The 12,960-nt window shown below is 38.6% G+C and overlaps 1 protein-coding gene and 1 long non-coding RNA gene across 4 annotated transcripts in view; one reads left to right on the forward strand and one right to left on the reverse strand.

Moving 5' to 3' along the window:
* THOC1 (THO complex subunit 1) overlaps positions 1 to 8,109 on the reverse strand; it is a 55,561-nt gene extending 47,452 nt beyond the window's left edge. For all 3 annotated transcript variants that reach the window (XM_045886960.3, XM_064577857.1, XM_045886958.3), the window contains exons 1-6: positions 7,952 to 8,109; positions 5,722 to 5,795; positions 5,568 to 5,628; positions 4,284 to 4,350; positions 761 to 879; positions 272 to 320 (exon numbers count right to left, since the gene is read on the reverse strand). In XM_045886960.3, coding sequence (XP_045742916.1) covers positions 272 to 320; positions 761 to 879; positions 4,284 to 4,350; positions 5,568 to 5,628; positions 5,722 to 5,795; positions 7,952 to 8,005 — 424 coding nt within the window. In that variant the 5' untranslated portion in view covers positions 8,006 to 8,109. The remainder of the gene's footprint in view (positions 1 to 271; positions 321 to 760; positions 880 to 4,283; positions 4,351 to 5,567; positions 5,629 to 5,721; positions 5,796 to 7,951) is intronic.
* Positions 7,609 to 12,960, forward strand: part of LOC135362511 (uncharacterized) — a 67,444-nt gene continuing 62,092 nt past the window's right edge. Inside the window, exon 1 of the long non-coding RNA XR_010407300.1 lies at positions 7,609 to 7,780. This is a non-coding gene — a long non-coding RNA (uncharacterized LOC135362511). The remainder of the gene's footprint in view (positions 7,781 to 12,960) is intronic.

The raw sequence follows: 12,960 nt of genomic DNA on the forward strand, positions 1-12,960 counted from the left end.
TTATTCCAAAAAAGCATCAAAAAAATTAGGAATAAAACGAATTTAGCATGGGCAAGAAAAACTTCACTGAATTTTTTTTTGGTTTTATGTTTATACCCAGAACAGGAAGTTTAATTTAAAGTGAATGATCAGTTTTAATAAATGAGTATGTTATTTAAAAATGAAAATACTAATCTATTTTTAAAATTTTATCACTTGTGTTTAACTCAACCACCTGTTTTACTAGCCACATTTGTTTTAAAAAAAAATCATTTACAATTGAATTACTTACCATTGCACATACGTAGTAAATAATTTTTCCCAGCAGAATAGAATGTGTTCTGAAATTAAGACAGAAATTATCACTAGTGTTCAGAAGTTGTTGCATTCTTCAATAAGTCACAGCAAGTAAGACATTAAAGAACACTGACATGCACTGAGTCTACTATGCCACTTTTCACTATTTCCCCCACAAATAGCATTTTCAATTAAGTATATGTTCACATATATAACAAAACATGATACTAAGTAACTGTTTTAAACATGTGAAAGTGTGCATTTTCAAATTAATTGTTACTACTCAAATTCTGCACTTCAACTTTTTCTACACCATGACTCTTACTTGGCCCCCTCAAGATAGCAGTACAATTCCCTCAGAAGGACAAACTTTTTGGCAGTCAGCAGTACTAAAATATAAGCAAAAAAAAAAAACAAAACTATCTTCTGAACTCTGGATCGACAGAAACATAATGTTAGCAGAAAAAGAAACTAAGGCACTTACTGATTTCCAAGTAGCAACATTTTTTTCCACAAAAGTGAATATTGTGTCACATTGATCCAAAGGAAGACAATCCAAAACATCTCCCAATAATACAAAAGGTGTAGATGCGGTACAAATACCTTCAAGTGGAGCACAAGCCAATTTAAAAGTTTAAAAAAAAACTGTACAGTAAAATAGCCCATGCAAAATAATTCTGAAGAATATCTTAACAATATACTTAGTCACTCCTAACAAATTTTTAAGAGACAAGAAATGGAAGCAACCTAAAAGTCCCCAAATGGGACATACTTAAGTAATTTTTGGTATGTGCACTCAATAATAATGATGATGATAATTCTTGATAACACTTCTAGAGCATTTACTATATGTCAGGCACACTAAGTGCTTTACGTATACTAACACATTTAATCCTTATAACCCTATGAGGTAGATAATATTACCTCCAGTTTATAGAATGGGAAAACTGAGACACAGAGAAGTTAAATAACTTGCCCAAGGCCATAGAGCCAGTAAGTGGTAGAGCTGGGATACGAACCCAGGCAGTCTGGCTCCACAGTCTGTTTTCTTCACCACTAAGCTATTCAAAAGAATATAATGCAGCCAATTAAAAACGATGGTTATGACGACTATAATAACTTGGAAAATGCTTATGATATAATGTTAGGTGAAAAAGGCAGGATTCAAAACTGTACGTTATTATGGTTACAACAATAAAAGTTTTTAAAAAGACTAGAGAAACAAAAAACATATACCAAAATGAATGGTAGTTTTTTAAAGTAGAGGAATTAATGAGTAGTATTTTCCCTTTTGCTCATTTCCAAATGTTCCATAATGTTGCTAAATATCTTTGTGATTTACCTTCAAAAAAGATAAAAAAGTTTTATACTGATTTCAACTATTAAACATTTAAAATAAAAGCATCATTTCAGGGGAGAGAATGGTATAGTAAAAAGTCGTTTATTTCAAAATTCAATGTTACTTAACTAAAGCAATAAATTAAAACATTTTTTAAAGAAAAGGTCATTTGGACTAGCTAAACATATGTTCATCTCCCTGCTCATTCTTCCTTCTATTTTAAGGTAACAGTAACACTTGGTTAAGTGTTTAAGAAAAGTAGCCTTTTAAGCCTTGCACGCAAAGAAAGTATCTAGGGAGCACTGTAAGCCCCAAACACTGCAGTTAATATAGTATGTTCAAAAAAAGAAAGTAATATATTCAGCTCTACTCTGCACTGGTATGATCACATCTGGAATGTGATATGAGGGAAATTGCCAAGAACCAGTGGGTGGCATAAGGAAGCAGATTTTAACTCAATACAAGGGAAACCTGACAAGACTATCTAATAGAAATCAAAACAGTAAGCCCCATCCAATCGGCATAGATGCTGGATGACCACCTGCCAGGAACATTACAGAGGCGGGACAGGATAACCAGAGATGAGACCAGGCTAGACAACTGCTGAAGTCCCTCACCACTTAAGGTTCTGAGATACTATATGCCCTGTACACCTAAAGGATTTGCGAGGCATACTCCCTGCCTGTAGTTGCAACATAGTTTGATATAAGTTAACTCACAATTATAGAAATTAAGAATTACCTAGATTCCACTCCCAAAGATTCTGATTCAGTAAAACTAAGCTAAGGTTTTGCAATCTCATTTAAAAACAGAGATTCACTGGTAATTCTGATGAACTGGACTATACTGTGATCTCCCAGCATTTTTCACAACCTGTGCCCCAGCCTCTGAATGCCGTCTGCTTCACCTTAACCTTGTCCACAGATACTCTCTCTTCAGTTCCCAAGCACCTTGCTATGTTGATACTTCTATGGTTTTGTATACAATGCCTTTTTCTACCTACCTAGTCTTTCTCCTCTCTATCATGTGGCAAATTCCTGCTCCATCTTTCAAAGCACACAGTAAATATCAGTGCACCTAAAAAACTCCTGATGCCTTTGAACAGGCCACCCCATCTATACTTCTGAAGCACAGTATAAATAAATTATAGCATTTACCATAGCTTGTTTATTTTTATGTAGACTACGAGCTTTCTAAGGGCAGGCATTTTTGTACTTTTTAACCGGTAAAGTGTCTGACACTAAACAGAAGCTCAATAAATATCTGCTGAGTTGAATTTAACAAAACATATTTATGGATAATTTGAAAACATGTCACATAAAGAATACAATAATAATCTCTCTCCAGAAGGACAGGACTTTTCCCCATCCAATTAAAATAAAAAAGCATCTAAGCTTTTATCGTAAGTCCTTATCTTTCTCAAATAAAGTAAAAGTTCTAAAAATAGACTTTGTACAACTTCAAGAGTTAAAAATATTACCAGTCTACAAGAGTAATACATCAAGGTAATCAATGAACTAAGCAGACTGCTGTTTGACAGAAATTGGGCAAGGAACACTCTGCTGCAGAACTCATTCAAGTATGCTGAATGAATGAACATCTTGTATAAAAGTTTAAATGTGAAGTTAGAATTTATGAATTATGCTTAAGTTCACAGAATAGCTTGCTGCTAAACTAGCAGACCACTTTTACCTTGGATGTTCTAGTTTCTGTAGGAATAGGTATCAAAATAAATATGTAAGTAATGCTTTGCAGATTAAAAGGCACTTTTCACATAAATTACCTGAATTAATGAGTATTTCAACTAAATTTGTTAAAGAGTACTGATGAACTAGTTTTTCACTGTTTCTTTATGCAAATATTTAATGAGCTCCTACTATGTGTTAGGCACTGTGTACTTCCTATATGCCTTTTTTAGTCTTGAAACTAGCCCCCACTGCCACTGCCCCCATTTTAACAGTCCCCTACCTGTTTTCCTGCCAGCAGTCTCTCCCAATCCAACTCCTCCTTCATAGCTCCCTGTTAGCATGGTATACAAAGCCCTTTACAAATGACCCTAAGTTACCTCTCCTACTTCCTTCCTCACCATTGTCATCATCCTCTCACCCCTCTGCTCCATGAAATTCTTTAGCCAGGCTGAACTTGCCTTTACATAGCTATGTATTCCTTTCTCTTTCTGCCTGACAAATCCATCATCCCTCACATCCCAGCTCCTGTTACAGCTTCCCTTCTAAGACCTTCCTGATTCCTTCAGAGTTGAGAGAGTCACTTCAACTACACTTCATTCCCACTTCACAGTAATTATACCACAGTAAAAAATGTACACATCTGTTTCCTCCATTAGCCACTAGGCTCCTTATGGGCAGGGATGTTTTCTTTACCACCGAATCTTTTAGTCCTACCTCAGTACCAGGCACATAGTAGATGCTCAATAAATATTTACTGAATGAATGAAACAACTGGAGAACAAACAAAGTGCCAAAATGTGTGCTGCATACTAGAGACGAGAAGTGTGAGCTAATTTCATTGGGACGACTTCTTGGCAAAGGTGGTAGGCAGAATTTGAAAAATGAACAAAATCAAATAGATGGAGAGGTACAGAGAGAATAACTTTTAAATAAAGCATGTCATGTCCATGATTACTTTAGAAAAACAACACTGTACTTACCTTCAGTTACGCCCCCAATAGCAAGAGAAATAATAGCTAAAACGTTTTCACATGATGAGTGATTTATCTACCAACAGAGGAGAAAACAATTTAATTTAGGGGCCAGAGTCCAGACTAGTTTGCTAACAATAAAAACATATCCTCTGACATTAAAGTATCAGAAATCTAAGATAAACATATTTCTTATAGAAAATAAAATTACTTTTTAAGATGAAAATACAAAAAATGAACAATATTAATAGAATCATTAATTGTTAAAATAGATCAAGTAAATAAGGGGGTGATTCACTTAAAACCCAATGGTCTTAGGAAGATGGTTACATTAGCATGATTATGGCTACAAGCTAATCAAGTACAGAAGCACTGGGGCCATAACTCAAATCAATGGCACAGGGCAAAGGGAGGGCCAGGGGAATTAATTGTACTGGTGCATCAAAGTGTCTGAGGGTTTTAATAGAGGAGGTAGTGCTTAGATTCCATAACATTATAGAAACTAGCATTTTTTGAGTGTTCATTATGTGTTGTTTTATACAACCTTGAAAGAATGTTATATTCCCTCTTACAAAGGAAACTGAGGCTCAGAAAAGCAAAGTAACTTGCCCAATGCCTCACAACATGTAACTGACTAGGTCTGAAGAAGAGGAAAAAAATGAGTTTTGATAGAGAATTGTTCAAAAGAAAGGACATTGTATTATGGCCATTAAAAAAGGATCTAGCTTCTTGGGACACAACCTTCACTTGACCAAGAATAAACTGCTGAAAGTTTTTCCTTCCTTTCGGTGCCCCACTAATGGTAAATAAATTCAGTTTTCACATTTAGGTTAAATTTTTCTACTGAAGTTGGATAGGCTTTGGTTATTTTTGTATATTAACTGATGAGGTTGCCACAGGAAAATGAGGGCATGGAATCCAGTTCCCATGCTGAACATTCTTGGCTAGACCTTTCATGCTACCAAAGGTGCGTCACTGTTTATAGAGCAATGTGAGAGGGCCCACCTTCAAATTCTAGTTCTGGCTCAGGAAAATCTCATATCAACTTTTCTTATATTCACTTGGGGAGAGCTCATTCGTTAAACCAAACCCTTAAATTGCACTTGGGCTGTCAAAATCCTTAACTATTACATAACTCCTATACTATGATCAAGTCAGCTTTCACAAAGTAGCAAGCTCACTATAGAAAAAATAATCTTGTTTAAATATCCATTCTGAGAATAAAAGCAATTTAAAAAATAACACTGATTAATTTAGCAGCAAAATTTTAACAATAAAGAAAAACATACTTACAATTTCTTCTTCTAGAACACCTCTGAAAGCTTGATCAAGGGTACATTTTTTTTCATTTTCACTATTAAAAACAAAAGACACCTGCATTTTTTAAACAGCTCAAGGTAAGTATAAAGATCTCGGCAAGTGTATTTCATGGATATCAATGCCTTACCTGCCAGGTAATTGGCTGAAGGTACTCAACAATGGCTTGATATTTTTGTTGTTCAGGGCCTCTCTGGTAGACTTCTAGAAAAATAAAAATAGCATGTATGTGGAAAGACATCACTCATCAATATTATGTATTATGTCCAACTGGAAATGCTTATACTTGGAAAAAATTACCTATCAGTCATTACATCAGTAATTCTTATTCAAATGCCATGAAATGATACAGACCCTAATCACTTTAAACTTGACAAGAGCTTGCCAACTAGACTTTCTCATTCCAGGCTTTCCCTCCTACCATTTCTTTAAATATCACATTCATGAGAGTATTCTGCCTTTTTTTTTTTTTTAAATCTCCGAATGGCTCCTTATTTACAGGCTTTGGTTTTAAAATTTCATAGCCCCTTCTCAAGGTCCTTAATGTTATCTCCCTCAGTTTATCCAACCTTATTTCCCACAACCACCTAACATAGTCTCCACTAAGGTCTAGCTATTTTTTTCATTATTTTCTATCAAGCTCACTCTAGTGTATTTACTCACCCTTCTTCCCACCGGCTCATGCAAATTCTATCCATTCTTTAAGACCCATCTCAAGCCCCACCTTCTCTAGTTTGCTCAGCCCAGTCCCTGACACATAGTCAATACTGAATACTTGTTAATTGTCTTAGTCATAATTCAAAGGCAAAACAATAAAAAGGGATTTTGGCTCAGTAGGTAGAGCATGTGATGCTTGATGTTGGGATTGTAAGTTTAAGCCCACTTTGGATGTAGAGATTTAAAAATAAAAGCTTAAAAAAATATGAAAGACAAAAATATTGCAAAGTCATTCATTCTGTGGAAATTCACATACACTTGGAAAGTTATCTCATTACCCCCAGGAGTTTGATTTACACTGGAAATGTCCACTCCTGATTCTGCCAAGAGTAGACAGTATACTCTTGGGCATATCCCCTTATCTCTTTGTGCTTCAATTTCCTCTTAAATAAGGGGGCTGTTGTAGATGCTTATTACTAACAGCAACAGTGGCATCACCTGGGAACTTGTTAGAAATGCAGACTTTCAGGCTCCATTCCAGACCTACTGAACCAGAATCTCCAAATGATTCCACTGCACACTGAACCTTAAGAAGCACTGCACTAGATGATCTCAAATTAATTGGTCCCATCCGGGACTAATATGATATTGGATATTTCTAACAGGTACTCTTAGCAGAATTTCAGAGCATCAGGGATTACAGAAAGAAAACGACTCTAAAGACATAAACAACATAAAACCTGATTAACAAACAAACCCTCATTGTATGGGATAAAAAAATAACGTGCACACAAGAAAACTTTTTATTCTGGCGTTACTAGAAGTAGGTAAGCACAGTTAAATATCTGAGCAGTTGAATCATGACTTGAAATACTGGCGCAAATGCTAAAAACAAATACAGGCAAACAACTTAAAACTGGGTTCTTCATGCTCTGATGGGCAACATAAAAAGAATACTGGGTCTGAAGTCAGAAACACCAGCGAAGTACATCATCTTACTTCGGGGGGGGGGGGGTGGTCTCAAGTTCTATCTCATCTACCAGTGTTAACAGAACTTTGCCTACTTCACTGTGCTATTCTAAGAGTTAAGTAAGGTAACATGAAAACGCTCTGTAAGGCGTTTCCCAAATGCTCAAATCACTCTTCCTCATTGTGTATGAATAAAATGACATCCGACAACAATTCCCAGGCTGATCTCTGTTTGCCTTTTCCTACTTATTATCTCCTTGTTAATCTCTTAGGAGTGAGACACCGAGGGTTAAAGGGTGGTGAATAAGCGGCCGGAACTATCACCTGGCAGCTAAGGAGGCGGAGCGGGCGCCAGTTCTCTGGGCTAAAACCACTCGCGCCCTCACCCTTAAGCAATTTTGGAGACACCTGTCTGGCAAGCGAGCACTGCAGAAGAGCTCGACCGCACCGGAGGTTGTCTGCGGATGAGTCCTCCACGCGGGCCACAAAAGCGCCCAGAACGCCGGGTTCAGAGACCTGCGGGCAGAAGGACGGCGGCGGACAGCACAGGACCCACGGAAGAGGCAAGTAATGCGTCTTTCCCACCTCCCAGACCCCGACGGGGCCGGGAACCGACATCGCGGCGTACACACCTCAGTTCCCGCTTTACCACAGGGCAAAATTCGAGTATTTTCAGGGAGAGGAGGAAAAAGATCGAGCCGGGTTAGGGTCCCACCCTCCCACCGTCCACTCACCGTAAACCGCGTCCGCGCTTCGGGCAAACTGAAGAGCGGCGGCGTCGGAGACATCTTCTCGGCGGCGCGTGCCCGCCACCACGCTGCGGCGCCCGCCGATGACGTCAAGCGGGAGCAACGAGATTGCCGTCTCCGTGCGCGGCTAGAGCGGCCTGTGAGCCAAGACGTGGGCCCGCTGGCCGCTGGGAGCTACTGTGGTGAGAGTTCAGCCCGGCGTTGGAAGGCTGACTCAGCCACACCATGCTCAGTCCGGATTCGTGGAGAACCCTAGGGGTGACAGCTTACGGGCGTCCTCGCCCTGTAAGCTCGGTGCTGCCTGGCGGGGAATAGGCGTGATTTTCCTGCTTTGGGGAAGCCGAGTGAATGACGGCTAGTAAGGCTTACTGAGTCGCGCGGGAAGGTAACCTGCCTGGAAATCCAGGGCAGGTGGGTTACCTGTAAGTGCCCCACGCTGGGGAAGTGTTGGCAGTGCCCGTGACTGCAGTCATTCTCCCCGAGGGAGTGGTCTTAGCTACCGCCTTGCTGAGTAGTTCATGGACCCTGTAGTTCACTGGGCTCTGTAGCTTAGGAGCAGTTCCCTCTTCTGTGAAATAGAAATAATGCCGGTTTCACAGGACAGTCGAAAAGCGCGAATGAAATAAAGCAAATGTAGCTTCTCTGGGAATATGAGTATCATTATCAATATCTTAGCGTCCGTTAACTTTGCTGCACATAGAAGCCTCTGCTGAAAGAAAGACCGAAGAGGAATGCAGTACTCGGCGCTCGTTTGAAAATGGGTGGCACTGCGTCCAGGGTAGAGGCACCCGTTGCAAAATCCTCTTCTCCTTAGCAACTTCCTCCCTTGTCTCCTGACTGGAGAGGCTTGACCAACGAAAAGCCAAGAGGCAGTAACTTTCTCAGTTGGAATTATGCTGCGGGGAAAGCAGCACTGACCTAAACGCTCTTATTCCCTTCCATGTGTACCTTGTCTCTTCGTTGACATCTAACGAGAATACAGGAAGTTTAAACAAAAGATAACTTTGCCTAGTCTTGCCCTTAAGTGGGAATTGTGAACAATGGTGGCTACTTGAAGCATTACAGTCTTCTTTAGAATTAACAAAATCATTCAAGTTTGTATGAGTTAAACTCCAAATTGGCTGAAAAACCTGGTATTAATTGATTTAACAGGTAGCTGATGTAATAGGATCATTATTATATTACAGATGATTATTAACTATCTGGAGCACAACTAAGACCTGAGAGGTAAATAAATTTCTCTTTTTTACAAGAATCCAAACATAAGAAGAGCTGGAGTTTCTTGACTCATTCACTAAATCCCAGTGACTTAGAATTTTGTTTATTCAGCAAACATCTCTTAGGCACTTTGTACACAGTGGACAATATTTGGTGCATGAGTAATAAATATTTGAACAAATGATTGAATGAACAGAATAATATAGCTTAATTCTTTTTTGAGGAACTCTAGTTGACCTAAAAGAAATAACTATGGTATACAATTTCTATCATGAGTAATTTAGATAATAGCTGCTATAAGTGATCAAAAGAGAATCAATACCATATGTGGTGGTCAAGGAACCTTTGTGGAGAAGACAGACTATGAGCTGGACCTTGAAGGATTCCAATAGACGTAGGTAGGAGTAGCAAAGAGTGAATAGGAGAAACCTTCCCAATGGAAGGAATGGTATGAGCAAAAGTGTGGAAGGGAGAAGGCACAATGAAAAATAGCCATTTATTTTGACTATAACATTGGGTTCTGCACAGAAACAGGGCTGAAGAGTCAAGCTGGAACTAGATTGTATTAATGTTTGAAACCAAAGAATGTTAAGGGTTTAAAAATGGCTTTTATAGGGGGCACCTGGGTGGCTCAGTCAGTTCAGCGTTTGCCTTTGATCCCAGGGTCCTGGAATTGAGCCCTATGTTGGGCTCCCTGCTCTGCGGAAAGCCTACTTCTTCCTCTCCCTCTGCTGCTCCCCCTGCTTGTGCTCTCTCTCTCTGTCAAATAAATAAATACAATCTTTTTTAAAAATGGCTTTTTAAAAAAAATTTTATTATGTTATGTTAGTCACCATACAATACATCATTAGTTTTTGATGTGGTGATCCATGATCCATTGTTTTCGTATAACACCCAGTGCTCCATGCAGTACGTGCCCTCTTAATACCCATCACCGGGCTAACCAATCCCCCCCTCCCGCCTCCCCTCTAAAACCCTGTTTGTTTCTCAGAGTCCATAGTCTCTCATGGTTCATCTCTCCCTCCGATTTCCCCCCACTTCATTTTTCCCTTCCTTCTCCTAATGTCCTCCATGCTATTCCTTATGTTCCACAAATAAGTGAAGCCATATGATAATTGACTTTCTCTGCTTGACTTATTTCACTTAGCATAATGTCCTCCAGTCCCATCCATGTGGATGTAAAAGTTGGGTATTCATCCTTTCTGATGGCTGAGTAATATTCCATTGTATATATGGACCACATCTTCTTTATCCATTCATCTGTTGAAGGGCATCTCAGCTCTTTCCACAGTTTGGCTATTGTGGACATTGCTGCTATGAACATTGGGGTGCATATGGCCCTTCTTTTCACTACATCTGTGTCTTTGGGGTAAATACCCAGGAGTGCAATTGCTGGGTCATAGGGTAGCTCTATTTTTAAATTTTTGAGGAATCTCCACACTGTTTTCCAAAGTGACTGTACCAACTTGCATTCCCACCAATCAGTGTAAGAGGATTCCCCTTTCTCCACAACCTCTCCAACATTTGTTGTTTCTTTCCCTATCCATTTTTGCCATTCTAACTGGTGTAAGGTGGTATCTCAGTGTGGTTTTGATTTGAATTTCCCTGATGGCTAATGATGATGAGCATTTTTTCATGTGTCTGTTAGCCATTTGTATGTCTTCTTTGGAGAAGTGTCTTTTCATATCTTCTGCCCACTTTTTGACTTGATTATTTGTTTTTTGGGTGTTGAGTTTGAGAAGTTCTTTATAGATCTTGGATATCAGCCTTTTATCTGTAGTGTCATTTGCAAATATCTTCTCCCATTCTGTGGTTTGCCTCTTTGTTTTGTTGACTGTTTCCTTTGCTGTGCAGAAGCTTTTTATCTTGATGAAGTCCCAAAAGTTCATTTTTTCTTTTGTTTCAGTAGCTTTCGGAGATGTATCTTGAAAGAAATTGCTGTGGCCGATGTCAAAGAGGTTACTGCCTATGTTCTCCTCTAGGATTTTGATGGATTCCTGTCTCACATTGAGGTCTTTCATCCACTTTGAGTTTATCTTTGTGAATGGTATTAGAGAATGGTTGAGTTTCATTCTTCTGCATGTGGCTGTCCAATTTTCCCAGCATCATTTATTAAAGAGACTGTCTTTTTTCCATTGCATGTTTTTTCCTGCTTTGTCAAAGATTATTTGACCATAGAGTTGAGGGTCCATATCTGGGTTCTCTATTCTGTTCCATTGATCTATGTGTCTGTTTTTGTGCCAGTACCATGCTGTCTTGGTGATCACAGCTTTGTAATACAGCTTGAAATTGGGCAACGTGATGCCCCCAGCTTTGTTTTTCTTTTTCAACATTTCCTTGGCGATTCAGGGTCTTTTCTGATTCCATACATATTTAAGAAATAGCTTTTATTTTATTTTTTTTATTTTTTAAAGATTTTATTTATTTATTTGAGAGAGAGAATGAGAGAGAGAGAGCATGAGAGGGGGGAGGGTCAGAGGGAGAAGCAGACTCCCTGCCGAGCAGGGAGCCCAATGCGGGACTCGATCCTGGGACTCCAGGATCATGACCTGAGCCGAAGGCAGTCGCTTAACCAACTGAGCCACCCAGGTGCCCCAAGAAACGGCTTTTGTAGCAAGTTATTACTGGCAGTATATTTTGGAGTGAAGGAGAGAAATGAACATGTTTTGCTGCTAATGAGTGAAGCAACACCAGATGAAAGAGTAGGAAAAAAAAGTAATCATCAGGTGACAATGGAGAGTTATTGTTTAATGAGTGCAGATTTTAGCTTGGGATGGTGACAAAGTTCTAGAGATGGATAGTCATAATGACTGCAAAACAATGTGAAGTACTTAAGGTTACTAAAGTGTACACTTAAAAATGATTAAAATACTAAATTTTGTGTATATTATACCACAATGAAAATTTAAAAAGAAAACCTGTTTTTAAAAAGGCAGCAATCTTGTGCTAGATAGCTTAAAAAAGGCAAAAACATCAAAAACATTGGTATGATCTTGAGAACTCAGGATAAGGTTATATTCAATAAGGCCAAGAAGTAGAGAATGTTTTTTTGAAAGATGTGCATCAAAAAACATTATAGTAAAAATATTTTAGCATTCAGATCATGTTAATAAATGCTTTATAATTCCAAATGCACTTGACATGTAGTACCTCATTTGATCCTCTATATGATATTTTGAGGTGGGTAGTACAATTATCCTACAATTATTTCATCCATGAGGACGCAAACTCAAAAGGATTGGGTTCCTGATAGAGGCAATCAGCAAAATAAGACCATCCAGGAGTTTTGATTCCAAATTTCATGCTCATTACACTATGTTATATTGTCACAAGTAATGCTCAAGTTTTAGTGAGTACCTCCTTATGACACTTTCTTGTAGTATTTCTATTCCTTACAATAATATTCCACATAATTATGTAACAGTGAGAAAACAGGTTCATCTGTCCTAGCTCACATGACTAGAGAAAGCTAATTTGGGATTTGGGCCTAGCTTTAATCCCAGAGCCTGTATTCTTCTCAAGTGTTAACTCTTGAATCATTACCAAGCCACAGGGCTAATTATTGTCCCATAAATTATTTCCTTATAGTTGGATAAAGGTGAGAATCATATTGTCATAACAAAACATTATGAGTTTTCAAAAGTATGTAATAACACTCAAAGGGCAGACATCCAATGGCACATAAGAACTTCACTTATAGTTATTGAGCACCTGTTTTTCTTAGCAAGGTAAAGTGGACCAGGGACTGCTTCTCTCAGCAAATACCCTCTAATGAG

Source organism: Mirounga angustirostris, unplaced genomic scaffold (genome assembly GCF_029215605.1).
Source record: "Mirounga angustirostris isolate CCGP_5_RB_7025 unplaced genomic scaffold, mMirAng1.0.hap1 SCAF_14, whole genome shotgun sequence".
NCBI lineage: Eukaryota > Metazoa > Chordata > Mammalia > Carnivora > Phocidae > Mirounga > Mirounga angustirostris.